Raw genomic sequence first — 27,626 nt, forward strand, 5'->3', positions numbered from 1 at the left:
ATATAAATAATGGACGTGGTAGGAGGTGGGCAGGGATATGAAGAGCCTGCCCAGGAGTCACCAGGCGGTGGGGCCAGGACTGAGGAAGGGTGCTGGAGGGTCTCTCAGGCTTGGTCAGCTGAGCGGGCAGCGGTGTGGGGTGGGAAAGGGGACATGGCTGCACTGCAGCCTTAAGTGCTGGCTTTCACTCTCAAGTGACACAGACATAGGCTCACACAGGCCTGGGTGTGCAAGGTGCTGGCTGTTCTGTATGGATATCAGGGAGGCCCATGACAGCTGGGTCGGGAGAGGGGGTGTAGCAGCAGCAAGGCCCTCCAGGGGTCCATCCTGCATCTAACACCTGATCCAGTGCTTCCCGGTGACCCCACGTGGCCCACATACGGTCTCTGTGCTTCAGCTGCTCTTTTCACCCAGTGGCTGGACCTGGTCCCCTGGAACTGAGGTTGCCAGAGCTGGTGGCAGCAGGGGACCAAGGATGCTCATCAGAGGCTGAATGGATGTAGGCACCAGGCAGGGGGGGTGGGTGGATGGCCACGGTCATGGAGGTAGTCACTCTGGCAAAGCTCTGGGGCAGGGAGGGGGATGGCCCCCACCTAAGCCCGCCTCCCTGTGGAGCTGGTGGACTCAGGACCTCTGGGCTTTCCTTGTATATCTGTATCACCTGTGGGGAGACACCAGCCACAGTAAGCACACGGGCCCCTGGGGCTCCCGTCCCCTTCAGCATCTCCCTGGGGATCATCATGACTGTTGGGAAGCGGGGGTCCTTGTTGGTCTCCAGCAGGATATGAGAGCTGGCAGGTGACAGGACGTTGAGGCCTGGGGCAAACCCTGCACCTTGCTCTGGATCCTAAAAGGCTAAGGTGGGTCCCATGAAGAAACCAGGAGGGCTGAGGGGCAGGAACATGGTGTCTGGGGAAAGAAGGAGGCCGCCACCTTCAGCTGGTGGCACTTGTTGGGGAGGCACCTGTCTGTGGGTCACAGGGCTCTGTCCCTTCCCTTGCCTGTCCCTACCCCATCCCCTGGGCTGGGAGCAGAGGGATGGTGCCGAGGGTGTGGTCACCTCTGGTGGCGGGCCCAGGATGGACAGCAGCACAGGCAGCAGCACAAGTCCATGGAGGAGGCCCAGGAGCGTGAGCACCGTCAGTGCCGCAAAGAAGTACCTGGGGGCGGGGGGAGTCAGCCCAGGCCTGCCCTGAGCCCTGCCTCCCCGCCCCGAGCCCTCCCTACCTTACAATGAAGTCAAAGTGGGAACCAGCAAGCATGAGCAGACCCAGCAATGTGGAGATGGCCCCATCAGTCACGGGGGCAAATGTGTGCTCGAGGGCACGGGCGGCCCGCAGGTTCCGGCTGCCCTGGGTGGTCAGAAAGCCCTGGGAAAATAGAGTGGCCCTGGAGCTGCTCCTCTGCCAGTCATGGCCAGCTCAGCCATGTCCCCAGCTGTATCTGTCTTCAGAGCTCAACAATACCTTGGCCCACCTAAGGCCAGGTGGTGAACTAAGTTCATGGGAACTGTACAGGGAGCATGCATGAGCCCTTTTAGGTAACACTGTATGGATGGGTTTGGTGAGCTTAGACACAGAGACGTGTAGAAAATAGGGTACAGCCTGGGTAACAGAGTGAGACTCTGTCTAAAAACAAACAAGGCTGGGCGCGGTGGCTCATGCCTGTTATCCCAGGCTGAGGTGGGTGGATCACCTGAGGTTGGGAGTTCGAGACCAGCCTGGGAAACATGGCGAAACCCTGTCTCTATAACAAATACAAAAATTATCTGGGTGTGGTTGTTTGTGCCTGTAGTTTCAGCTACTTGGGAGGCTGAGGTGGGAGGATGGCTTGGCTAGGGAGGTGGAGGTCACAGTGAACTGAGATTGCACTGCTACACTCCAGCCTGTACCACAGAGTGAAACTCTGTTTCAAACAAACAAACAACAAAAATAGGTTGGGCAGACTACAGCCTGTTACTTGTTTTGTAAATGAAATTTTGTTGAAACAGCCATATACATTGGTTAATGTATTATCTAGACAATTTTGTGTTTCTATGGCAGAGTTGCAGCAGAGACTTTATGGCCTACCAAGCCTGAAATGGTTACTATCTGGTCCTATAAATAGAAGAAGTTTGCCAACCACTAGTCCATCTAGAAGAGGGATGCCAAAGTGATAACAGGTATTTCTCAGAGTAGTGTTTCAGAGGATTTCTAATTATTATTCTTTTGTACCTTTCTGCATACTGACTTTGTTTTCAAGGACCATATATTGTTCTTACAATCAGAATAATAATAGAGATATTTGGTGGGGGGAAGGGAAGGGAGTGGTTTGTGGAGTCTGGCTGGTCTGTGGGTCCCCCCTTTCCTCTGTCAGAGAATATGCAGCCCTGGGTGAGGCCCTCCTTGGTTCCGGCATCTCTGTATCTCTGGTATCTCTGTAGAACCCCTCCATTAAGCCCACATTGCCATCCCGCTACTATCCCTTTTTTTTTTTTTTTGAGACAGGATCTTACTGTGTTGCCCAGGCTGGAGTGCAGTGGTGTAATCATGGCTCACTGCAGCCTCAAACTCTGAGGTTCAAGTGATCCTCCTGCCTCAACCTCCCAACTGGCTGGGACTACAGGCATGCGCCACCATGCCCAGCTAATTATTTACTTTTTCTGTTTTTTTTTTTTTTTTTTTTTTGAGACAGTTCTGCTCTGTTGCCCAGGTTGGAGTGCAGTGGTGCAATCTTGGCTTACTGCAGCCTCTGCCTCCCAGGTTCAAGCGATTCTCCTGCCTCAGCCTCCTGAGTAGCTGGGATTACAGGCACCCACCACTATGCCTGGCTAATTTTTGTATTTTTATTAGAGACAGGGTTTCACCATGTTGCCCAGGCTGGTCTTGAACTCCTGGCTCAAGCAATCCACCAGCTTTAGCCTCCCAAAGTGCTGGGATTATAGGTGTGAGTCACCATGCCTAGCCCATCCCACAATGGTTCACAGTGAAACCATTCAAAAGAATCATTGATTCCCATTTTCTCATCTTCCATTCTGTCTTTAACACATTCCAGACAGGATTTTGTCTACTCCTCTCTACTGAAATGGCTGCTTATTTATTTGTCTACTTATTTATTGTCTCTCTCTTTTTTTTTTGAGATGGAGTTTTGCTCTGCAGCCCAGGTTGGAGTGCAGTGGCGTGGTCTTGGCTCATGGCAACCTCCGCCCTCCCAGGTTCAAGTGATTCTCCTGCCTCAGCCTCCCCAAGTAGCTGAGATTACAGGTGTTCACCCGCACACCCCGCTAATTTTCTTTTCTTTTTTTTTTTTTTTTGAGGCAGAGTCTCGCTCTGTCGCCCAGGCTGGAGTGCAGTGGCGCGATCTGGGCTCACTGCAAGCTCCGCCTCCCGGGTTCACGCCATTCTCCTGCCTCAGCCTCCTGAGTAGCTGGGACTACAGGCACCCGCCACCGCGCCTGGCTAATTTTTTTGTATTTTTAGTAGAGACGGGGTTTCACCATGTCAGCCAGGCTGGTCTCGAACCCCTGACTTCAAGTGATGTGCCCACCTCGGCATCCCAAAGTGCTGGGATTACAGGCATGAGCCACCGCACCCAGCCCTTATTGTCCGTCTCAATCCCTAGAATATAAGTTCCTTGGAGGTAAAACCTGTATTGCTATTATATCTCGTATTCTTTTTTATTTTTATTTTCCAAATTCTTTTCCTTTTTGAGATTGAATCTTGCTCTTTTGCTCAGGCTGGAGTGTGCAGTGATGCAATTTGGCTCCGCCTCCTGGGTTCAAGCGATTCTCCTGCCTCAGCCTCCTGAGTAGCTGGGATCACGGGTATGCACCACCACGCCCAGCTAATTTTTGTATTTTCAGTAGAGACGGGGTTTTGCCATGTTGGCCAGCCCGTCTTGAACTCCTGACTTGAGGGGATCCTCCTGCCTTGGCCTCCCAAAATGCCCCAGCATCATTATTCCAATTACAGGCATGAGCCATCGTGCCCAGCCCAAATTCTTCTTCTTCTTTTTTTTTTTTGAGACGGAGAGTTTCACTCTTGTTGCCCAGGCTGGAGTGCAATGGCTCAATCTCAGCTCACTGCAACCTCTACCTCCCAGGTTCAAGCAAGTCTCCTGCCTCAGTCTCCAAAGTAGCTGGGATTACTGGCATGTGCCACCACGCCTGGCTAATTTTTTGTATTTTTAGTAGAGACAGGGTTTTACCATGTTGGCCGGACTGGTTTCAAACTTCTGACCTCAGGTGATCCACCTGCCTTGGCCTCCCAAAGTGCTGGGATTACAGGCGTGAGCCACCACGTCCGGCCAGCCCAAATTTTTTTTTTTTTTGAGATGGAGCGAGCTCTGTCACCCAGGCTGGAGTGCAGTAGCGCAATCTTGACTCACTGCAAGCAGCGCCTCCTGGGTTCACACCATTCTCCTGCCTCAGCCTTCCAAGTAGCTGGGACTACAGGCGCCCACCACCATGCCCGGCTAATTTTTTGTATTTTTAGTAGAGACAGGGTTTCACCATGTTAGCCAGGATGGTCTTGATATCCTGACCTCATGATCTTCCCGCCTCGGCCTCCCAAAGTGCTGGGATTACAGGCATGAGCCACCGTGCCTGGCCCCAAATTCTTAAACAGTACCTAGCACATAGTAGGCGCTTGAACAATATGTGTTGAATACTGAATCAGCTGACTGGTCCCTCCCCGGGGTGCCTGTGCTCACCAGAGCCACATGGACTGTGAACTCAACACCGATGCCTACAGAGGCCACGAGGATCACCACGGGGATGGCACTCAGCTTGATGCCAAGGAAACCCATGATACCAAAGAGCTCCACCGTCATCATCGCCAGGACCAGCACCTGGGGGAGACAAGGCTCACAGAGGGCTCCTGGCAGGAGGGAAGACAGGCTGGGCAGGGAAGGGTACGGGTGCCGCTGGGTCTCTCTGTCCCCACTCCTGCAAGCACTCACTATGAGGCCAGCCGTCCAGGGGTTGAGGAGCAGCAGGGCACAGACGAGGAATGTGCACACCAGCAGGATGCAGACAGCCAGAAGGAAGCAGCGCCGCAGGCCCAGATACTGCTCCCAGAAGAGGAACGGGGAGCCACTGGGATAGGCGTGCACCCCAGCCTGGCTGGCCTCTGCACATGCTGCCCGGGCCCCCTCAATGGCCTCCACAAAGTCTGCAGTCTTCTGGAGGCCACGCAGCAGGAAGGGGAACTGGGCAAACTCCAAGGGCTGAGCTGGTGGGACTGCAGAGGGGAGGGGAAGGGAGAAGAGGGAGAGGGACGGGGCGGTGAGCACGGGGCAGAGCGGGCAGGGCCTCAGGCTCAGGGCTTGTGTGGGTGAGGCTGAGGCTCTTGCTGAGCTCCCCCCAGGACTCACTGCGAAGGTTCTCCCCCGTGGTGTCGTATTTGTCATGCAGCCATTCAGGAGGTGGGGGGTAGAAGTTGGCCTGTGAGGCTGCCAGACCCAGGGGGTCACTGCTCACCCACACGGTCAGCCCCATGTAGAAGAGCTCGGGTGGAATCAGTCCCTCTCTGTCTACCAGCTTCTTTGTGGTCAGCTGCAGAGGCAGAGAGGGCTGAAGGCCTGGGCCCAGGAGGCCTGCAGCGCCTGTGCTACTCCACCCCTCCAGCCCTCTCCCAACCTGGCTGAAATCCAGAGGCTCCTGGGCGTCTCCAGTCTGGATGAGCAGCTTGTAGGCCAGGGCCCCATCCTCAGAGCCATTGCGGTACGAGTGGCGGGTGATGCGCCCAGAAGCCCAGTCCTGGTCAAAGGCAGCCTGGATTCCTAGGGGAGACCAGGGGAGGGCTCTGTTGGCTGGTGGCGCCAGGGTGTTTCTCCCTGCAGCACCCTCCCTGCCGGTCCCCTCGCCTCTCACCCTGTAGCCAGCTGCGGTAATAGTGCAGCCAGGTGCGGGGTGCCTGGGCGGCCGGTGGGGGCAGCACTGCCTTGAGGGAACTGAAGCGCTGGTGCAGATCAAAGAGGGCGCGTTGGGAGTGGGCGTAGTCAAAGCCACCCTGGGTCACCAGGGCCACCTCGTACAGGGAGAAGTACCTGAGCTGGGCGCTCAGGAAGGCATGCTCCTTGGTGCCCCGGGGCACTACATCCGTCAGGGCCAGGCCGTCTTGCACCAAGGTGGCTCCATAGAGGCTCAGGCCCAGAAGAGCGCCAAAGAGCACCAGCACAATGGCCTGTGGGAAGTGGCAACTAAGCTGGAGGCCCCAGGGCTGCCCCCAGCCCCTCAGGGGTGGACTGAGCCCTCTGCCCTTCTGGGCCCACAGATGCTAAGTCTCTGCCCTGCTCGGCCCAGTCTTACCTTGGCATGTGACTGCAGCAGCAAGGGGGCAAACTGGTAGCGGGCAAAATGGGCAAGATTCCAGTGGGCACAGGGCAGGGACTTGCAGGCTGCCTTCTGCCTTGGCTCCTCCTCCTGGCCTAGAAGGTCCCGTGTGGACCCTCCAGGGCTGAAGACCTCAGAGCCCAGTGGGTCAGAAGGTGGGGGCACCAGGTGGGCTTGGGGAGGCAGGATGGTGACCACATGCTGGCTGCTGGCTTCACAGTGTGTAAAGGCTTGAACTGTGGCAGTGAGGTGGGCAATGCCCACTGGAACCGTCTCATCCCCCAGCTCCTGGGGCAGGATCTGAATCACCCGAGCAGAGCAGGGACTGGAAGAGGTAGAGAGTGGATGACAGGTCTGTGCCTTGAAATGCTGGTGAGGGGACAGGCTGGCGTGGGTCACGGGAGGAAGGGGCTGGGGTGCAGGCAGTACCTGGAGAAGCAGCAGAGCACATCGAGGCGCTGGCAGTGGCGCCGCCGTAGGTCCAGGCTGAGGATGGCTGGGAAGACAAGCATCACGGCTACAAAGGTGCAGCCAACCACTATGGCCGCCTGGGGGACGGACAGGAGGGGCATGAAGGCTGGATGAAGCTTGGCCTCAGCCCCACACCCACCCTGAGCCGCCCATGTAAGAGGCCTCACCTGTAGGGAGAAGGCTCGCAGCGCAGGGATGGGAATGAGGGCAGCCATGAGGAAGGCAGCCATGTTGTTGATGGATGTGAGTACAACACTGGTGCCTGTGCGCTGCAGACACTCGCCCATGCGCTCCTGCCAGGACAGAGTGGGGACCTGCCCTCAGGTCACAAAGGAGGGGCTGTGTCAAGGTGGAGTGAAGGGGAGGCTCAGGAACTTGGGGTACAGAGGTGGGGCAGTCATAACACAGCAGCTAGCATTTACCATGTACGTGTGATGGGCTGTTCTAAGCATTCAGCTTGAGTTACCTCACTGATCCAAACACAACCCTTAGGACACAGCACTATTATTTCCCCTGTTTACAGATGGGGACAAGAGGCACTGAGGTTCATTAGCAGCCCAGGGTCACTTGAACCAAGAGGCTCTTAACCAGTAAGCTGAGCTGCCTCAGATGAGCCCTGGGGGACAAGGTCCCACCTGGAGAGGGGTGCCAGGCAGAGCCTCTGTGAAGGCGTGCGCCAGCAGGAATACGTCATCCACGCCGATTCCCAGAGCCAAGAAGGGCAGCACCTAGAGGGGCAGAGGAGCGGGCATCTGAGGACCTGTGAAGCCTGGTGACTGGCACCGAATCTGCCCTGCAGTCCAGGCGTACCTGGGTAGTGGCAGCATTGAAGGTGATGCCAAGCAGGGCACAGAGCCCAAGGCCTGAGGCCACCGCCAGGGCCACCAGCAGTACCCCGGCAAGGCCCACAGCACCCTGGGACTGGGCGCAGTCCCATCGTAGCATCGTCACACAGGCATAGGCCAGCTGTGGGGAGAAAGGGCAGTCTCAGACAGGGGCTCCCAGGGTGGGCACTGGCTGGAGGTGGAGTGGGGCAAGGTGCCAGGTGCAAAACCCACCATGAGCAGATAGCCTCCCACCACACGGGCAGCGCTGACTTCAGAGAACGCATGCAGGATGTCGTCCAGGGTGGTGGAGGAGAAGGCGTGGATCTGCTGGGAAGTGTTCTCAGGCAGAGCCTCCTGGGCCAGCTGGAGAAACAGGGTGGATTGGGGGGGGGCAGGAGGAGGGAGTGGCCTCAGGGCACCCACCTTGTCCTTGTCCATACCGACCTGCACAAAGCGCCGCTGCCAGGCTTGTAGCACTGTGCCAGCCTGCTCCTCACTCCAGCCAATGTCATGCGTCTGATAGTCACCCCGGAAATGCTCGTACAGTTGGCGGGGACTCATCAGCAAGAAGGTGCTCTGCAGGGCCTCTGCCCTGGTGGGGGTACGGGAGAACCAGGGGTCAGAGCTGGCCCAAACACCTGGTGAGGGATGTGCAGGGCCTTTTGCCAGAGCTGCCTGGCATTACAGTACGGGTTCTCACGCACGGAGTCCCCTCATCAACTCCCAGAGGAGACTGTACCTCAGCAGCTGTCCCTGGGGGTCTCTGGCCATGCCTCCCAGCAGCAGTTCCTCCTGCCAGTGCATGAATTTGTGGGAGAAGCCATGGCAGCCCCCGCTCAGCTCGTGAGCCACATTGGGAGCCTGGAGGGGAATAGGAGGGGTTAATGCTCAAGGCCCTGGCTGCGGATAACTGAGTGTCCCTGGGCTTCCACCTCCAGGAACCAAGCCACCATGGAGCTCAGTGGGCCTGGAGTGTAGGTAACTATTCTGAGCCTCTTGACTGCTCTGCAGAAGTGAACAGCTAGTATCCCGAAGACAGGAAGCCTGAAGGGGGAGCAGAGGCCTGGAAGTAGGCTTCTGGGAGGAACTGGTGTAACTGGCGGATTCTGGGAAAAGTACCACATTGGCAGGGCCATAAAGAAACCAGGGAGACCAGGTATGATATTCATGCTTACCTACTGTGTTCTTAGTTTCCCTGTATTAGTCTATTTTGACAAAAAGTCCAGCCTTGGCCAGGCGCAGTGGCTCACGCCTGTAATCCCAGCACTTCCAGAGGGCTAACAAAAATTAGCCAGGCATGGTGGCGGGCACCTGTAATCCCAGCTACTCAGGAGGCTGAGGCAGGAGAATTGCTTGAACTAAGATTGAGCTACTGCATTCCAGCCTGGGCGACAGAGTGAGACTCAAAAAATAAATAAATAAATAAAATTAAAAAAAAGTCCAGCCTCATCTAGGCTCAGAAAAAGAAAAGGGGATTCATATACCACTCCAGGGCTCCGTAGGATAACTGAATGGGAATGGAACTGGGGGCCTGGCACTGTGGGAGCAGGGTAATGCCAGGAAGTGAGGGTCAGGGCACAGAGCAGTCAGCTCCTCCAGAACATAGGAGTGTATGAGGGAAGGAAAACAGTCCCTGGCAGACCTGGTTGGAACCCACCTGCCTGCTGTGATGGTTGGGGGCACTAGGTGGGCAGTGGAGGTCATCAGGGTGTAGACAGGGCCGCCCCACATAGGCCTGGCCCACCTGTGCCTTGTCTAGCAGCTCCCGGAAGCCCTCAAGGGAGGCAAAGGGACCCAGCTCCTCCAGCAGCTGTTCTGGATCCAGGTTGGTCCACTGGATATCCGGACGGCCACTGAGGGAAAAGCCCATAGTTGGTGAGGGAACACAGGGATGAAAACCCAGGCTCCAAACTGCTGCTGGGGTCCCATGCTGTACCCCACTCTCCTCTTATCTGCCCATTTGTCCCTCCATATGGAGGGTGTGCAAGCCTCAGCTTCTCAGAACTGCCAGGCAGCATGGGCCCACCAGGGTGCTACAGTGAGCGGTAGATGACTACAACGGGCTGAGACGGATATCAGGGCAGGGTTACCTAATACATAGAAAGGGCCTAGAAAGGCCCCACTGAGTCCCTTACCAAGCTGTGTGCTTGGTTCTAATATATAACCAGCAGGCACACGCCTGTAGCAGGTTTTTTTTCTGACCTGGGCAACAGCTTAGCAAACACCTAGGTAATTCACCCCAGCAAAGCCTCTTTCTGGGGATCTTTTTCTCCTTTACTCAGATCTTAACAGATCTTTGTGTTTAGTTTTGTGTAAATAAGTCAGGTCTTCCTTCCTTCAGAGGGAAGGAGAAGGGGGATATTGAGAGAGCCCTGGGGAAGCCTGTGCTCTCTGTTGCTGGCCTGGGAGGTACTTAGGACCTTGGTAAGGTTTTGATCATTCTCATTCCCCCAACCCCTCCTTTCTGCTGGGAGAGTCCCCAGCGGGAGATGCAGCAGGGCCCGGGAGTAGCACTCACGGCAGGTAGGCGGAGCCCCCTTGGAGTTTGGCTCCCTCCCAGAAGCAGTCGAGGGGAGTGAGGATCACGCACGGAAACAGCTTCTCAATCATCTGCCAGGGATACCCCGGGCCACATCAGTCCTGCCCCACAACCTTTGTAGGATGCCCTCTGCAATCCCCTCCTTAGTTTTAAGGGGGCGGATTGCAGGCTGTGGGGCTTGCTCGGTCTCTCTGAGTCCTTCCACGCCACAGAAGAGGTTCTGCCTCTACTCCCTCTCAGGACACTTACCCGCTCAATCATTCCATTTTCAATAAGGGGAACTCCTGACTTGTAGCAGATTTTGTTCAAATCCCAGGACCTGCAATAGCCAGGGGCATAGGAGATCAGCAGAAGAGGGGGATTCCCACTCCAGAACCCCACAGCACGCCTCAACCCCAGCTGCTCAGGGGCTCAGCCAGACTCACTTCCCATAGAGTGATACTTGGACTTTACTGGCAGTGAGGGCTGCCTGGAGGTGGAGGCCAAGTGCTTCGGGCGTGAGGATGTTCTCTCCCTCCTGCCGTGCGGTCTGTATCAGCATCTGAGAGGTGTATGCAGCCTCCTCTCCTAGCTTCTCCTTGGTGTAATGCAGCTCCTGGCTCACCCGGCTGCCCACTGCAGGAGCAAAGAGAGAAAGCTGGGGGGAAAGGGCCTAGGTGCGTCAGAACTTGGGAAGGGGGCTTCAAACTCTGAGGCCTCCCCAGACAAGTGGGAGAGGGGGAGCAGAGAGTAGCCCCTGCCTTATCCCCGAGGGCCTGGTCATGGCCCAGGCTGACTCCCCAGGCTTCTGGGTCCTAGAGCTCTGCTAGGCAAGTGGAGAGGCCTCAGTTGTTCGGCTCTGTGGATTTCCTGTGTGGTCTAGGGTTTAAGCATGAACCAGGTTGGCTGGGTTTTGGGCATAAACTTAAAAATGACAATCAACATGAGCTGGCCGTGGGCTGGGGGGGTTGTAGAGGCATCTTGGTAAGGGAACCCTCACTCAGTCCCTCTCTACTCTGGTAGGGAGGACAAGGAGGGCCAATAGGGAGGCTGCTGCTGGGAGGGTTTCCTGAAAGAACAGGTGTAGGGCTGAGGCTGGTTCTTAGTTCAGGTTGCGCTGGGCAGTGATTTATATCCACACACCTTTCTGCAAAGTGTCCTGGGGAGAGGGCAGGGATAGGAGTGTCTGATAATAATGGGTGATGGTAGTGGGCCCTGTGTTGGTGTGGGGAAGGTGGGGGATGGGACAGTCATTCAGTGTGCTGCTCCTGCTCAGGCAGGAAGTGCATGGAATCAGCTCACAAACCCTGGCAGGGGTGAAATCAAAGTGAGCCCAGGGGAGGGAGGTGTCCAGATCCCTTTCACCGCCCTCACTGTCCAGACCACAGGGAGTCCCGGTGCCAGGCCTGCCTTAGTGTCCTGGATCTTAGCACCCCTCCAGTCCTGCGTTATGCTGGCCACAGGCTCCTGCTGTGTAACTGGGACCTGGGGGAGGTGGGGACATTGTGAGGGGATAGCACTTAACTATGATGTGGGGGAGAGTGAGGGCCAAATCTACCTCTGGAGGCTTTGTGGATTTGGTCTGATCTCAGACCCTGCGCTGTTTCCACCTGTCTGGGGGTCTCCTCCTGTTAGTCTTTGCTGCCTGCTGGGACCCACACGTACTGCTTCTCTGAGACTCAAGTCCCTTCTGAGATCGTCATGTTTCCCAATCTCTTTTCCTTTTTCTCTTCCTTCCTTTTTTTTAGACAGGGTCTTGCTTTGTTGCCCAGGCTGGAGTGCAGTGGCCTGATCACAGCTCACTATAGCTTTGACTTCCTGGGCTCAGGTGATCTTCCCACCTCAGCCTCCTGAGTGGCTATGACCACAGGCACCCGCCATCGTGCCTGGCTAATTTTTAAATTTTTTGTAGAGAGACGGTCTCATCACTGTGTTGCCCAAGCTGGTCTTTTTTTTTTTTGGCTCACTGCAACGTTCTGCCTCAGCCTCCCAAGTAGCTGGGATTACAGGCGCCCATCACTGTGCCTAGCTAATTTTTTGCATTTTGAGTAGAGACGGGGTTTCACTATGTTGGCCAGGCTGGTCTTGAACTCCTGACTTCCCTTTTGGGAGGCCCTCCTTGGCCTCCCAAAGTGCTGGGATTACATGCGTGAGCCACTGCTCCTGGCCCCAAGCTGGTCTTAAATTCCTGGGCTCAAGCGATCCTCCCACCCCAGCCTCCTAAAGTGCTAGGATTACAGGTGTGAGTCACTGTGCCTGGCCCCTCCAATCTCTTTTTCAAACCCATGTAATCTTCTCACTCACAAAAGCCCCAAATCCTTGGTAGCCCCCAACACATACTTACCCATATGCTCACATGTGCCCTCGTGCCCCAAAAGTCACATTCCCGGCCTTCACCTCACGAAAACAGTCTTCCTGTCCTGCTCCCCACACTGCCAGTTCCTTCCCTTTTTTTTTGAGACAGAGTTTCACTCTTGTTGCCCAGGCTGGAGTGCAATGGTGCAATCTCGGCTCACTGCAACCTCTGCCTCCCGGGTTCAAGCGATTCTCCTGCCTCAGCCTCCTGAGTAGCTGGGATTACAGGTGCCTGCCAGTATGCCCGGCTAATTTTTGTATTATTAGTAGAGATGGGGTTTCACCCTGTTGGCCAGGCTGATCTTGAACTCCTGACCCGAGGTGATCCGCCAGCCTCGGCCTCCCAAAGTGCTGGGATTACAGGCATGAGCCACCATGCCTGGCCTCTCCTTCTCTGACTCTTCCTTACTCCCCACTCCTTTGCCAGGCCTGTACTGCAGTGTTTATTTCACCAGGATTAGGCCAAAGACTGCCGCATGTAGGGGAAGAGGAGGACAGAGATAAGCTTTCCATAGTAAGTGGGTTTGCTGAGAGGAAGGAGGCATGGGAAGAGGAAGGAACCCAGAGAGATCTGACAAGAAAGCAAGAGAAAGAAACATGGATAATTTAAAATGGAGCATCAAAGACAATAAAGACTCCTCAGGGGAGAAAATGGGGAAGAGAAAAAGATAAACCTTAGTTGACAAAGATAGATATGGACAGATGAACTGGGATGCATTGTGATGCAGGAAGGAAGAGACGATAATGCTTAGTCTGTTCCTTGGGCTAATTACTTATTCTCTCTGGGTCTCCAGCTCCTCATCTGTCAAATGGCAACAGTGACTACCTTGGTAGAATTAGCATCAATGCAGGCAAAGTACTTAGGAAATTGCATGGCACACAGTAGGTACAGATGTGGAGTTATTTTTCAATGGTTGCTGGTAGAGAAATGATGTGACAGAAAAATGAGAAGGAACTGAAGGAAAGAAAGACTGCAGGTGACAGGGGAGGAAATAGGACAGAGGAGGGAGAATATCAAGATTGATACATTAGGCCAGGCGTGGTGTTTCACGCCTGTAATCCTAGCACTTTGGGAACCCGAGGCGGGTGGATCACGAGGTCAGGAGTTCACGACCAGCCTGGCAAACACGGTGAAACCCCGTCTCTACTAAAAGAAAATACAAAAAATTAGCCGGGCGTGGTGGCGGGCGCCTGTAGTCCCAGCTACTTGGGAGGCTGAGGCAGGAGAATGGCATGAACCTAGGAGGCGGAGCTTGCAGTGAGCCAAGATTGCACCACTGCACTCCAGCCTGGGTGACAGAGTGAAACTCCGTCTCAAAAATAAATAAATAAATAAATAAAAAATAAAAAATAAAAGATTGATACATTAAAAAAAGCTCGTCCCTTTTTTTTTTTTGAGACAGGGTCTTGCTTTGTGACCAAGGCTGGAGTGCAGTGGTGCGATCACAGCTCACTGTAGCGTTGACCTCCTGGCTCAAACAATCCTCCCAAGTAGCTGGAACTACAGGTGTGTGCCACCATGCCCAGCTAATGTTTGTATTTTTTGTAGAGACATGGTCTCCCTCTGTTGCCCAGGCTATTCTCGAACTCCTGGGCTCAAGTGATCCTCCCGCCTCAGCCTCTGAAAGGGCTGGGATTACAGGTGTGAGTCACTGTGCTCAGCTAAACTTTTATGTCTTTACCAATGAGAAAATATAACTGGTTAACCAATATGGAAAAAGAGTCTACCTTATAAGTAATCCTCTAAATGCAAATAAAAACATCAATAAGTTACTATCTAACAATTTAGCAAACATTTTAAAATTGATAGCACTCATTGCTGGTTTACAGGAGTACACTCTAACCCACTATGGGAGTGTAACATGGTATACTCTTTGGGGGAAAGCATCATTGCAATATGTAGGTTCCATAATCTTTGGTCCAGAAGTTTCACGTGTAAGGGCCTATATACCATTGTAGGGACTTAAGCTTTCTCTGGGTGAAATGGGAGTCATGGGAGATTTTGGGCAGAGAGGATCTGACGTTTTCATCACCTAACAATGTATTTTTGTGAATACACGGTTGTAAGTTGTGAATGATAATAGGTGCCCACGAGAAGAAGTCAGGAAAGGTGTCCTGGACGAAGTGTGTGCAGGGAACTGTCAAAGACTCCGTGTTTCGGTACTGCTAAGAGTGAGCCAGGGAGGAGCCAGCGGCAATGCTGGAGAAGCAATCAAGTCCAATTATGGAGGGCCTAGAGTGTGTGCTATGGAGTTTATATTTGATTTTACAGAATCTGGTGGAAATTGGTGGAAGGGCACTAAGAAGGGGACTGACTTGGCCAGATGGAGATTGGCCACAGGGTGGTGCTGTGGAGGCAGATTTGAAGGTGAGGCTGTCGGCACCTTCCTCCTTTCTAACAGACCCTGATTTCGGTGGCCATCCTCGGAAAGGCCTAGCGATTAGGGACAGCTGGGCTCCTCCCCAGCATCAGAAGGTGAAACTTGATTAGTTTAAGAAGCCAATCAGTAATTCCATTGCCTTTGCCACGTGAAGGATTTCGGCATAGGATGCTACACAGTTCTTGCCAAAAAGAACAAATGAGAAGTTGGCTGGGAGGCTACTAATTAATTTTTCCTCACTTTCAAAAAGAGATGCAAGACCAGGCATAGTGGCTCATGCCTGTAATCCCAGCACTTCAGGAGGCCAAGGCAGGAGGATCGCTTGAGACCAGGAGTTCAAGACCAGCCTAGGGGTTGAACTCATGGCTCATACCTGTAATCCTAGCACTTTGGGAGGCCGAGGTGGGTGGATCACGAGGTCAGGACGTTGAGACTAGCTTGGCCAACATGGTGAAACCCTGTCTTTACTAAAAATACAAAAACTAGTCAGGTGTGGTGCGCACCTGTAATCCCAGCTACTGAGGAGGCTGAGGCAGAAGAATCGCATGAACCTGGGAGACAGAGGTTGCAGTGAGCTGAGACTGATCCACTGCACTCCAGCCTGGATGACAGAGCAAGACTTCATCTCAGGGGATGGAAAAAAAAAAAAAAGAAAAAAGACCAGCCTGGGCAACATAGTGGGACTGCGTCTCTACAAAAAACAAACAAACAAAAAAATTAGCTGCGCATGGTAACATGTGCCTGTAGTCCCAGACACTATGGAGAAAGAGGCAGGAGGACTGTGTGAACCTAGGAGTTCGAGGCTGCAGTAAGATGTGATTGTGTCACCTCACTCCAGCCTGGGTGAAAGAGTGAGACCCTGTCTCTATAAAACAAAACAAAAACAAAAAGACATGCAAGACAAGAATGACCTTTTTCCTGACACTGCAGCAGCCACTTTGAGATAAGCCTGAGGACAAAAGTCCAACATGTTGAAGATGGCAGAGGAGAAAGAAAGAAACTGGGTCCTTGCTAATGTCCTTGGGCTGCTGAATTAACAAAATCAACTAGGCTTCCTGTTACAGAGAATAATAAATCAATCTTCTTCCCTCCTTCCTTTCCTTTTTTTTCTCTTTCATGTTGCTAAAAGCATTCTATTATTTTATTTTATTTATTTATATATATTTTTGAGACAGAGTCTTGCTGTTACCCAGCCTGGAGTGCAGTGACGCGATCTCTGTTCACTGCAGACTCCGCCTCCCAGGTTCAAGTGATTCTCCTGCTTCAGCCTCCCGAGTAGCTGGGATAACAGGCACATGCCATCACGCCTGGCCAAATTTTGTATTTTTAGTAGAGACAAGGTTTTGCCATGTTGGCCAGGCTGGTCTTGAACTCTTGACCTCAGGTGATCCACCCCACCCTGGACTCCCAAAATGCTGGGATTACAGGTGTGAGCCACTGCGCCAGCCTTATTTTTTAATTTTTAAGTTTTTTAGAAGTAGAGATGGGGTTTTGCCATGTTGCCCAGGCTGGTCTTGAATTCCTGGGCTCAGTCAAGCTTCCCACCTTGGCCTCCCAAAGTGCTAGGATTACAAGCATGAGCCACCACGCCTGGCCTAAAATCATTCTAAATGATACAATCAGGAGTGTATTGCCAGGGATGGAACAAGACCTCAACTAAAGCAGTAAACACAAGGTAGAAAGGATGGGTCTGTTATGAGAGAGGTTAAGAAGCAAGGATTTACTAATTTACTAAACAAGTGGGTGAACGGGCCGGGCGCGGTGGCTCACGCCTGTAATCCCAGCACTTGGGAGGCCAAGGCAGGCAGATCACGAGGTCAGGAGATCGAGACCATCCTGGCTAACACGGTGAAACCTCGTCTCTACTAAAAACACAAAAAATTAGCCAGGCATGGTGGCAGGAGCTCCTGAGTAGTCCCAGCTACTCGGGAGGCTGAGGCAGGAGAATGGCGTGAACACAGGAGGCAGAGCTTGCAGTGAGCCGAGATCGTGCCACTGCACTCCAGCCTGGGCGACAGAGCGGGACTCTGTCTCAAAAATAAATAAATAAAACAATTGGGTAAACAAGAACTGAAGATGACTCCTAAGGTTTTAGCTTTAGATATTTAAGTGGGTGGTGATTCTACCAACTGATATAAGGCCATCCTCCGTCTTCTACATAGAATGGCAACTCTTGTTGCGCAGGCTGGAGTACAATGGTGCGATCTCGGCTCACTGCAACTTCTGCCTCCCGGATTCAAGCGATTCTCCTGCCTCAGTCTCCCGAGTAGCTGGCATTACAGGCATGCATCACCACGCCCGGTTAATTTTGTATTTGGAGTAGAAGCAGTGTTTCAACATGTTGGTCAGGCTTGTCTCAAACTCTGGACCTCAGGTGATCCACATACTTCGGCCTCCCAAAGTGGTAGGATTACAGGCGTGAGCCTCCATGCCTGGCCTTTGTAATTTTCATTTTAGAGAACAATCTACCTCTGAACCCTTGACTTTACAGTTGGCCAGGAAAGTCAAACAAGTCGCATTCCAAGTCTCACCATGGCAAAGTTAAGGAGGTCTGGAACACCAGTCTGGAACACTGATAGCCAGTGTTTGGTTTCTTCCTCTGCTTTCTCCTTCTCCTTCTCCTTCTCCTTCTCCTTCTCCTTCTCCTTCTCCTTCTCCTTCTCCTCCTCCTCCTCCTCCTCCTCCTCCTCCTCCTCCTCCCTTTCCTTTCCTTTTCTCTCTCTTTTTTTTTTTCTGAGATAAAGTCTCGCTCTGTCACCAGGCTGGAGCGCAGTGGCGCAATCTTGGCTCACTGCAACCTCCGCCTCCTGGGTTCAAGCGATTCTCCTGCCTCGGCCTCCAGAGTAGCTGGGACTATAGGCGCAAACCACCGCACTTGGATAATTTTTGTATTTTTAGTAGAGATGGAGTTTCCCCAAGTAAGCCAGGCTGGTGTTGAACTCCTGACCTCAGGTGATACACCCACTTCGGCCTCCTAAAGTGCTGGGATTACAGATGTGAGCCACTGCACCCTGCCTGCTTACTCTTTCTTTGAGACTGGGTCTCATAGTGAGACTTCATCTCTATGAAAAAAAAATTGGCCAGGCGCGGTGGCTCAGGCCCGTAATCCCAGCACTTTGCGGGGCCGAGGTGGGCGGATCACAAGGTCAGGAGATCAAGACCAGCATGGCCAACATGATGACACCCTGTCTGTACTAAAAATACAAAAAAATTAGCGGGGTATGGTGGCGCAGGCCTATAGTGTCAGCTACTCTGAAGGCTCAGGCAGGAGAATCGCTTGAATCTGGGAGGCAGAAGTTGCAGTGAGCCGAGATCGCGTCATTACACTACAGCCTGGGCAACAGAGCAAGACTCATTCTCAAACAAAAAAAAAAAAGAAAGAAAAAAATGATCACTGCTTTTACCTCACCTCCAGCCAATACAGGACAAGAATGATATTCTGAAATAAAAGAAAAAAGCCTAGGAATTGGCTACCACCCTCTTATAAAACCTTCCCCCGAACAACAGCAAAAAACTGCTGGGGTCTAGCTTATCCTATGCTGGAGTGTAGGAGAGATGAGGAAACATGGAGGTTCAAGCAGTGTTTAGATGGGGAAAATGTGGGGAATGGAGAGGGAGGAAGGGAAGGGAGACTGCCTCTGTTATGGCAGGAAATCCAAGAGTCATCTGGGACCACCCAGGCAGCAGTGGTGTGGGTGGGGGTATGTGTATGTGCATGTATGCACATCTGTGTTCTGGGGCTGGGGGCAGGCAGGCAGAGCGAAACATCTGCTCTGGACCCCAGGGCTGGCCTAGAGTGTGTATGGATGTGAGAGTCTGCAGGGCTGTGGGTAGATAGGGTGGGGACGGCGTGTGAGAGCCCAACAGGCAGGCAAGCTCTGAGAAACATCTGCTCTGGATCCTAGGACTTGCCAGTATTTGAAATAACTCAAGGGTGTGAGACTCCAACGTGGGCTCTGCCTTTGGGTATGGGCCAGGGCTGAGGGAGCCTACAAAACGCAAACTTCCCAGGGAAAAACAGACTGGAGTTTGACTCCTATCAAAGGGCTGCTATATGAAACCAGCCCTCAGTAAAGAAGAGTCATGCTGAAAAAAAATTTTTTTAATTAAAAAAAAAATTCTTTTTTTGGGACGGAGTCTCCCTCTGTCGCCCAGGCTGGAATGCAGTGGCACAATCTCGGCTCACTGCAACCTCCGCCTCCCAGGTTCAAGCGATTCTCCTGCCTCAGCCTCCCAAGTAGCTGGGACTACAGGCCCGCCACCACACCTGGCTAATTTTTGTATTTTTAGTAGAGATGAGGTTTCACTATGTTGGTCAGGGTGGTCTTGAACTCCTGACCTTGTGATCTGTCCTCCTCGACCTCCCAAAGTGCTGGGATTACAGGCGGGAGCCACTGCGCCTGGCCTGCTGAAATTATTATAAGAAATCATTCTGGCCAGGCACGGTGGCTCACACCTGTAATCCCAGCACTTTGGGAGGCTGAGGTGAGTGGATTACTTGAGGCCAGGAGTTCAAGACCAGTCTGGCCTACATGGTGAAACCTGGTCTCTACTAATAATACAAAAATTATCCAGGCATGGTGGCGCCCACCTGTAATCCCAGCTACTTGGGAGGCTGAGGTGGGAGGACCTGAGCCCTGGAGGTCTAGGCTGTCTCTACTAAAAATACAAAAATTAGCCAGGCGTGGTGGTGGGCACCTGTAATCCCAGCTACTTGGGAGGCTGAGGCACGAAAATCACTTGAATCCGGGAAGCGGAGGTTGTAGTGATCTAGAATCGTGCCACTGCACTCTAGCCTGGGCGACGGAGTGAGACTCCATCTCAAAACAAAACAAAACAAAAAACAAAACCGGCCCCTGCCCCGCAAAAAAAAATCCCAAGAAAATCATTCTTTTATGCTTCCTTAAGAAAGTGAGGATTTGATCCCATCTGACCCTGGCTATTGCCTCAAAGTGTGGATTCTGTATTGCTTTTCCATTAAATGGGCCTGGGTGCCTAAGCCCTCTCCCTGGAGGCTTGGCCAGATGATTTACTCAGTTTCCCCAGCCTTCTAGTTTTAACTTTTCTGATACTCCTGGTCATAAGTGATTTCTCCCTGCCTTCTCTTATACAGCATAATCACAGGATGCTCTGTATTGTATTTTAGTTATTCCAGCACATATTTTACTTTCCTTGCTACTGAAAAATGAATCTTGTTTTAGCTGCTTTTGCAAACCCTGATGCATTGTCAAAAACACACATAGAAAGTTAACAATAAATGCTAAATAAACACATACAAAATCACAGACAAATATTCTATACAGCCAATTCATAGGGTCTACCATCTGCAGATGTCCATTTATGGTTGTGGAAGGGAATAGTGTTCCTAGATGCCCAGGTGTACAGACTCTGGCCAGCAGGTGCCCCGCCAGCCCCAGGGCCAGGCCTACTAGAGCTCAGTAGCCAAGCTCCTCACCCCGTTCTTGTCTTGGGCTCACCATACCTGAGCAGCTATGGCCAGTGGCCACAACTTACCTTCTACCCAGAGCTGTTCCAAGTTTGTCTCAATAATGGCCACGCGGAGACCTAATGCCAGGGCCCCAAAGGCCAACAGTCCCAGAAAGAGCACTTTGCCACAGTGTCTCTGGATCCCGCAGCCCAGAGAAAAGAGCAGGCCCTGGAAGTAAGCACGAAGCCAGAGTGGAGCCTTCAGGCTCCCAGCTAGGATCTGGGATGGAAAGAGAAGGGTCAGCCAGGCATCACTGCAACAATGCATGAAATCCTTCCCTTCTCACCCTATATATCTGCTGCCCAGCCCTAGCTTCTTGATTTCTGGATGTGGGACAGGGAGCACCAACACAGACACAGGCCCACACTTGGAAGATGTAACACCCACCACCTCCAGCACACACCTGAGGAAGGCATAGGCCTATTTTCTTTTTTTTTTTCGTTTTTCTCTCTTTCTTTCTTTCTTTTTTTTTTTTGAGATGGAGTCTTGCTCTGTAGCCCTGGCTGGAGTGCAGTGGTGTGATCTCGGCTGACTGCAACCTCCGCCTTCCAGGTTCAAGAGATTCTCCTACCTCAGCCTCCCAAGTAGATGGGACTACAGGCGCCTGCCACCCATGCCCTGGTAATTTTTTATTTTTAGTAGAGACAGGGTTCCACCATGTTGGCCTGGCTGGTCTCGAACTCCTGACCTCAGGTGATCCGCCTGCCTCAGCCTTCCAGTGTTGAGATTACAGGTGTGAGCCACCACGCCCGGCAGGCATAGGCCCATTTTCTGAGAGCAGAATACATATGTACACACACCTGTCGTCGGGTGGACAGAGGTAAACCCATAGACATTTATTCTCACTGGCCAGACAAGGGGGAGACACAAGCACAGACACACGGACACACACGCACAACTTGCTTGCCGTGCTAGCTCTCGCTAGTGTCAGACACCCAATGACACACGGCACTTGAAGACATCACAAACCTTGCAGAGGCCCGAGTGACAGACCTGGCCCCACTTTTCCTTCTTCCATCTCCCCCTCTACTCACCTGGGGTGCTGCGGTTCGAGCTGGGGGTGTGTAACTCGGGGGCAGCTCTCTGAGGGGCGGCGATCGAGTCATGCTGGCTGGGATGGGGGGCGCGGGCGCCCCCAACCCGCGTTATCTGGGCGCTCCCATAGGCTAGCCCGGTCTCCCAGTACCGCTGGGCCCCGCGTGGGGATTCAGTGGGGCCGCCAAGGCGCGGGCGTGGGAGAGACTGTGGGGTGCCGGTGTTAAGGCGGCTGCGAGGGAGGAGTGCAGGGAGCTGCGGGCCCGGGGCGAGGCGCCGGGATTCACCCGCTCTGTGGGCCGTGGGCCGCCGCGGCTGGAGGAGGCATGGGTTCCGCGCGCAGGCGGAATTGCTGTCCCGAGACGCACAGCAGGGTTCGAAGTGGCGACTGCAGTGCCCGGGAGGCGGCTGGAGCGCCAGAAAAGGGAGCTGGCCGGGGCGACGCCCTCCCATTGGCTGAGGGGCCCGCAAATTACCCTAGGCGTGCGGCCGGGCCCGCTGCTAGGTAACGGCGCCGCAGGGGGCGGGGCAGGAGACCACCCAAGCTGGCCCACCCTGCGCCTCCCTCCCGCCCGCGGGGCCACAGGGAGGAGGAGGGAGGGAGATCCCGGAGAGGCGCAGCGCTGGCCAAGTGTAAGTCCAGAGGCTGACGCTGAGAAAGGGCGTTTGCGGGCTCTTGTTAGGGCCACACTTTTTTTTTCTTTTTTGTAAGACGGGGTCTCACTCTGTCACCTAAGCTGGAGTGCCGTGGCTCCATCTCGGCTTGCAGCCTCCGCCTTCCGGGCTCAAGCCATCCTCCCACCTCAGCCTCCCGAGTAGCTGGGACCACAGGCGTGCACCACCACGCCCGGCTTTTTGTATTTTTGGTGGAGAACGGGTTTCCGCCATGTTGCCCAGGCTGGTCTCAGACTCCCGAGCTCAGGCTGTCAGCCCACCTCAGCCTCCCGAAGTGTTGGGATGACAAGAGTGAGCCACCGCGCCTGGCCTAGGGCCACACTTTCTTTTTCTTTCTTTTTTCTTCAGGCTTAATTCACTTTATTTTTCTTGTATAAAAACCCTATGTTGTAGCCACAGCTGGAGCCTGGATCCTCTGCACGGAGACTCTGGTGTGGGTCTTGACGAGGTGGTCAGTGAATTCCTGATAGGGAGACTTGGTGAATACAGTCTCCTTCCAGAGGTCGGGGGTCAGGTAGCTGTAGGTCTTAGAGATGGCATCAAAGCGCGAGGGTCACACTTTCTTTCCGACCCAATCAAAGCCCAAGATTTCTGTTCACTCTTTCCGGCCTCCATTCTTGCCCTCTTCAGTCCACTCTCTCCACTGAGACCAGAGTCATTTCTCTAACATGCAAATCTGATAGCTCCAAAGCACAAGACCCACTTGGAGCACAGGGCCCCGTGTGATCTAGCTAGCTAAAGCCTTCTCTCCCATAGTTCCCTCACATCAGTGTTCCCTCGTTCCTACCTTTGCACATGTTTTGGCCCTTTTGTCTTGGCAGATAATCTTCAAAAACTGAATTTGAATCACTGCTCCCCTTCCCCGCTTTTTTTTTTTTCTGAGGCAGGATCTCCCTCTGTTGCCCAGGTAGGAGTGCAGTGGCGCCTTCACAGCACACTGCAGCCTTGAGCTCCCAGTCTCAAAGGATCCTCCCACCTCAACCTCCCAAACGGCTGGGACTATAGGTGTGCACCACCACACCCGGCTAATTTTTGTAATTTTGTATAGACAGGGTTTTGCCATGTTGCCCAGGTTGGTCTCGAACTCCTGGGCTCAGGTCATTTTCCCACCTGGACCTTCCAAAGTGCTGAAATTATAGGTGTGAGCCACTGTACCCAGCCTACACCCTCTTTGAAACCTTCCTTGATTCATGTCTCTCTCCTGGCAGATAATTGCTTATTTGTGCTCTCTATAACAACTCAATTTATATATGTATAATTGCATTTATGACACAATAACTTATGTACTTGAAAGTCTGCCTTCTTCACCAGACAATAAATAGGTGCTTAATAATTGTTGAGTGAGTCACTAAGAGTTGCAGAATTCAGGGTGCAAAGGATTGGAAACAGGGAAGAATAGAGGCAATAGTCCCTCTATTAAACTTTCAACTATCCTATTTGAGTGTGCTGTTTCTATTGGGTTCCTGACTGATAAACCCCAAGTGGCAGAGTAGGGTAAAATCAATATTCCAATATGTAAAGTTTGGGAAAGAGGAAAATAATCTACAATAAGGTCATTTTTCTAACACAACTACTATTATCTCTGGCCAATTTCTTGGTCAGTTCTTCCAGACTTAAAAAAAAAAAATCATTACATCATAAATATTTCGTGTTACTACATAGCTGTTTTTTTTTTTTTTTTTTGAGGCGAGTCTTGCTCTGTCGCCCAGGCTGGAGTGCAGTGGCCGGATCTCAGCTCACTGCAAGCTCCGCCTCCTGGGTTTACGCCATTCTCCTGCCTCAGCCTCCCGAGTAGCTGGGACTACAGGCACCCGCCACCTCGCCCGGCTAGTTTTTTGTATTTTTTTTTAGTAGAGACGGGGTTTCACCGTGTTAGCCAGGATGGTCTTGATCTCCTGATCTCGTGATCCACCCGTCTTGGCCTCCCAAAGTGCTGGGATTACAGGCTTGAGCCACTGTGCCCGGCCACTACATAGTTTTTGTAATCAATCATTTGGAGAATATCCTCAGGACAGATTCCCAGAAGTGGGGTTGTTTGGGTCAAAGAGTATGTACATTTTTATGGCTCTTGCTACACACTGCTCAACTGATTTTTGAAAGCTTGTGCAAATTAACATCATCTCCAGTGCCTCAGTTCTGGGGAAGAGGAACATTTAGGTTGAGGGGGTGAACACCTAAGGGGTTTGCCATTTCCATTTGTCCATTCACGCAGAAAAATGCCTATGGAGGAACTAATATATGTATGATGCTATTGGCCAAATAGTAACTGCACATGAAAAGCAGCCTACCTGAATAGTACTTTCTTCTCCCTGTTATAGAGTGTGTCCTGCTGAGGATAAAGTGGCATGGTAGCTCACACTTGTAATCCTAGCACTTTGGGAGGCTGAGGCAGGAGGCTGAGGTAGGAGGATTGCTTGAGGCCAGGAGTTCAAGCCCTGGCAACATAGTGAGACCCCATCTCTACAAAAATAAAAAATTAGCTGGGTGTGGTGGCGCACACCTGTAGTTCCAGCTACTTGGGAGGCTCAGGCAGGAGGGTTGATTGAATCCAGAAGGTAGAGGCTGCAGCGAGCTGTGATTGTGCCATTGCACTCCAGCCTGGGCGACAGAGTGAGACCCTGCCTCAAAAAACAATAATAATGATAACATAAAAAATTTAAGGTTAAAAAAAAAGTGTATCCCTAGCAAGTCTCTGAAATAGAAACAGCCTCTAACTTAGTCTGTATGGGCCCATAGTTTGCTCTTGGGGCAACAGCTGAAGACAGGGAGAAGCCTGGAATCAGCACTGGTTGTCATCAGGAGTGCAACTCCTGATGCTATGCTTTAAGTAGCTCTTGATCTCCTTCCTTTTTTACCAGACTCTGCAAGACATAAGGTCCATGGAGAAATAAATTTGTAACCACTTGGGCCTTGGGACTCTGCTTTCATCATAGGCCCATCACTGCTAACAATTGTGGCAAAGTTGATCATTCTATGGATGCTTCCAAGGCAAAGCCTGTTATTAAGGAAACCTCTTGCCTTATAATTGAAAGACTAGGGTGGGAGAAATGGGTCTACAGTTTCCAGCCTTTCCAACCTAGGGCCTAGTGCTGTCTGGCTGCTCCAAGCTACAAAATGACTTCTCTTCTCCCAAACAAAATGGTTTCCTGAGCCCAGCGAAGCTCAGCCAGAACCAAAGCCATAGACCCTAGGAATAGGAAGGGATAAAGAGGCTTCTCTTTCTGCAAGCAGCCTCCTTTATGATAGAACAGCTTGTTTCACTGTCACTTCCACTGGTCCTGGGAATGTGTTTTGGGCCTAAACTAGAGATATTCTCCAAATAACAGGAGAAAAGCAATCTAATTAAATCTCATTACTGACTCATGAGACAAACATGTCTTGGGATCTCTTTTTAAAATTTTTTTAATGAGACGGGGTCTTACTCTGTCACCCAGGCTGCAGTGCAGTGGCACGATCTTGGTGTGCTGCAACCTCCACCGCCCAGGCTCAAGTGATCCTCCCATCTCAGCCTCCCAAGTAGCTGGGACCACAGGCACGTGACACCATGCCTAGCTAATTTTTTGTATTTTAGTAGAGACAGAGTTTCACCATTTTGCCCAAGCTGGTCTTGAACTCTGAGCTCAGGCAATCCGCCCACCTCGGCCTCCCAAAGTGCTGGGATTACAGGTGTGAGCCACCGCGCCCGGCCTTGGGATCTCTTATGTCCATTCCTTTGCTGGGCTCTGGTGTTGCAGGGTACCTGCTTTTTAGAAGTTCATAGCCTGGGGGGGAGCACAGGGACCACAGGGGAAACCACTGAGTTGGGGGTACTCAGCGATGTTTCCAGAAGTGAAAGGAACTGGATGGGAGAGGTGGGAGGATGACAGAATCTAAAATGAAAAGGAATGGCTCATGGTCTGGATCTTTCGTTTGCTGGTTGTGAGATCTTGGGGAAGTCACATAATCTCTGACATTAACATAAGGATTAAATGAGATAATCCATATGGCTGAGGAACAGTGCCAGGAAAAGTGAGGTGGACCACACTCACACACACACAGTGCTGGGTAAAGTGACCAGTGTGGCTTCAGGGGTGGGTTCATGTGGGAGTTAATTCATGGTGGACGCAAGGCAGGCTTTCTTTCTCTGGCATTCCTCTAGGCTTCTCACTCACCAGCTTTTGGCTGCTTCTGTTATCTAGGCCAAGCAGAGTCAATGACCCTGAGATGTGGAGGAGGGAAGTGGGGGTCCTGGGCAGCCCCATCACCACCTGTTACATTTAGGGGCCAAGCCTGGGTATGTATGCTCCTTCCCTGTGGGCAGGCTGAGGCCAATAGCATCTATCAAGTATTTGTGTGTCTGAGATGGAGTTTTGCTCTTGTTGCCCATGCTGGAGTGCGGTGGTGTGATCTTGGCTAACTGTAACCTTCACCTCCTGGGTTCAAGCGATTCTCCTGCCTCAGCCTCCTGAATAGCTGGGATTACAGGCACCTGTCACCATGTCGGGCTAATTTTTTGTATTTTTATTTTATTTTATTTTATTTTATTTTATTTTATTTTATTTTATTTTTTGAGACAGAGTCTCGCTCTGTCACCCAGGCTGGAGTGCTGTGGCCGGATCTCAGCTCACTGCAAGCTCCATCTCCCGGGTTCATGCCATTCTCCTGCCTCAGCCTCCCGGGTAGCTGGGACTACAGGCGCCGCCACGTCACCCGGCTAGTTTTTTGTAGTTTTTAGTAGAGACGGGGTTTCACCGTGTTAGCCAGGATGGTCTCCATCTCCTGACCTCGTGATCCGCCCGTCTCGGCCTCCCAAAGTGCTGGGATTACAGGCTTGAGCCACCGCGCCCGGCCATTTTTTGTATTTTTAGTAGAGATAGAGTTTCATCATGTTGGCCAGGCTGGTCTTGAACTCCTGACCTCAGGTGATCCACCCGCTTTGGCGTCCCAAAGTGCAGGGATTACAGGCGTGAGCCACCGTGCCTGGCGCACCTATCAAGTATTTGGTACCAGGGCTACAAGCAGAGATTAGGGAATGGTCCTTCACTTTAAGTGTGGGGGAAGGAGAGAGGCTAAGAACAAATGCAGCCTCTCTCCATTTATCCATGGCAGAAAGCCCCCTGATGCAATCATCCTGGGTAGTGGCAGATGGCTCAGGCCAGGGACAGGTCATACTGGCTTCCAATAGAATGTGTTCTCCTGCCCAGTCTCTCTCCCTCTGGGTCCGCTTCATTAGAGCAGAGCTTTCTAGACTTTCTGTCTGGGTGGTCCTTTCCATGGGCCTCCCCCTTCTTCAGACATATTTAACTACTTAGAAAGCTGCATACAAAGGCCTGGTTTATGTGCCTCCTTAGGAGTAGGGATAGCTATGGATAAAGACAGTGTATCCCCTGCAATTCTCTGGAAATAGAAACAACTTCTCAACTAGGCCACGAAGGCCCTAGATTCCTGTTGGGGCTTCAGCTAAACACAATTTCCCTCCCTCCATTGGTTATGGAAGTAGGATGGTAATAATAATGTAGTAATAGTAATGTAGTTAAGAACTGGGAAGAAGTTTGACCTTTGGCCTTGGGAAACAGCTTGGAGG

The 27,626-nt window shown here is 52.3% G+C and overlaps 1 protein-coding gene across 1 annotated transcript; it reads right to left on the reverse strand.

Annotated features, from left to right (window-relative positions):
• Window positions 1–21,696, reverse strand: PTCH2 (patched 2). The gene is made up of 22 exons (XM_010383478.2): window positions 21,388–21,696; window positions 20,380–20,572; window positions 10,576–10,765; window positions 10,400–10,469; window positions 10,130–10,221; window positions 9,269–9,464; window positions 8,351–8,472; window positions 8,056–8,203; window positions 7,843–7,974; window positions 7,595–7,750; window positions 7,420–7,512; window positions 6,952–7,077; window positions 6,743–6,861; window positions 6,290–6,638; window positions 5,852–6,164; window positions 5,618–5,760; window positions 5,353–5,533; window positions 4,939–5,219; window positions 4,690–4,827; window positions 1,228–1,370; window positions 1,061–1,160; window positions 1–661 (listed from the first exon to the last, which is right to left on the reverse strand). Exons 1-22 carry the CDS (start codon window positions 21,457–21,459, stop codon window positions 407–409), a joined length of 3,612 nt encoding a protein of 1,203 aa, XP_010381780.2. The 5' UTR covers window positions 21,460–21,696; the 3' UTR covers window positions 1–406.
• Window positions 21,697–27,626: the final 5,930 nt, after the last annotated feature.

This window comes from Rhinopithecus roxellana, chromosome 12 (genome assembly GCF_007565055.1).
Source record: "Rhinopithecus roxellana isolate Shanxi Qingling chromosome 12, ASM756505v1, whole genome shotgun sequence".
NCBI classification, from domain to species: domain Eukaryota; kingdom Metazoa; phylum Chordata; class Mammalia; order Primates; family Cercopithecidae; genus Rhinopithecus; species Rhinopithecus roxellana.

Bases quoted from the DNA above. Each gene is read 5' to 3' on its own strand.
- PTCH2 (XM_010383478.2), bottom strand. From the start codon at position 21,459: ATGACTCGATCGCCGCCCCTCAGAGAGCTGCCCCCGAGTTACACACCC. The intron at 1,371-4,689 runs GTGAGCACAGGC...CTATTTTCCCAG, and splicing joins TCACAGTCCATGTGGCTCTG to GGCTTTCTGACCACCCAGGG. The intron at 662-1,060 runs GTGACCACACCC...GTCTCCCCACAG, and splicing joins TCCTGGGCCCGCCACCAGAG to GTGATACAGATATACAAGGA.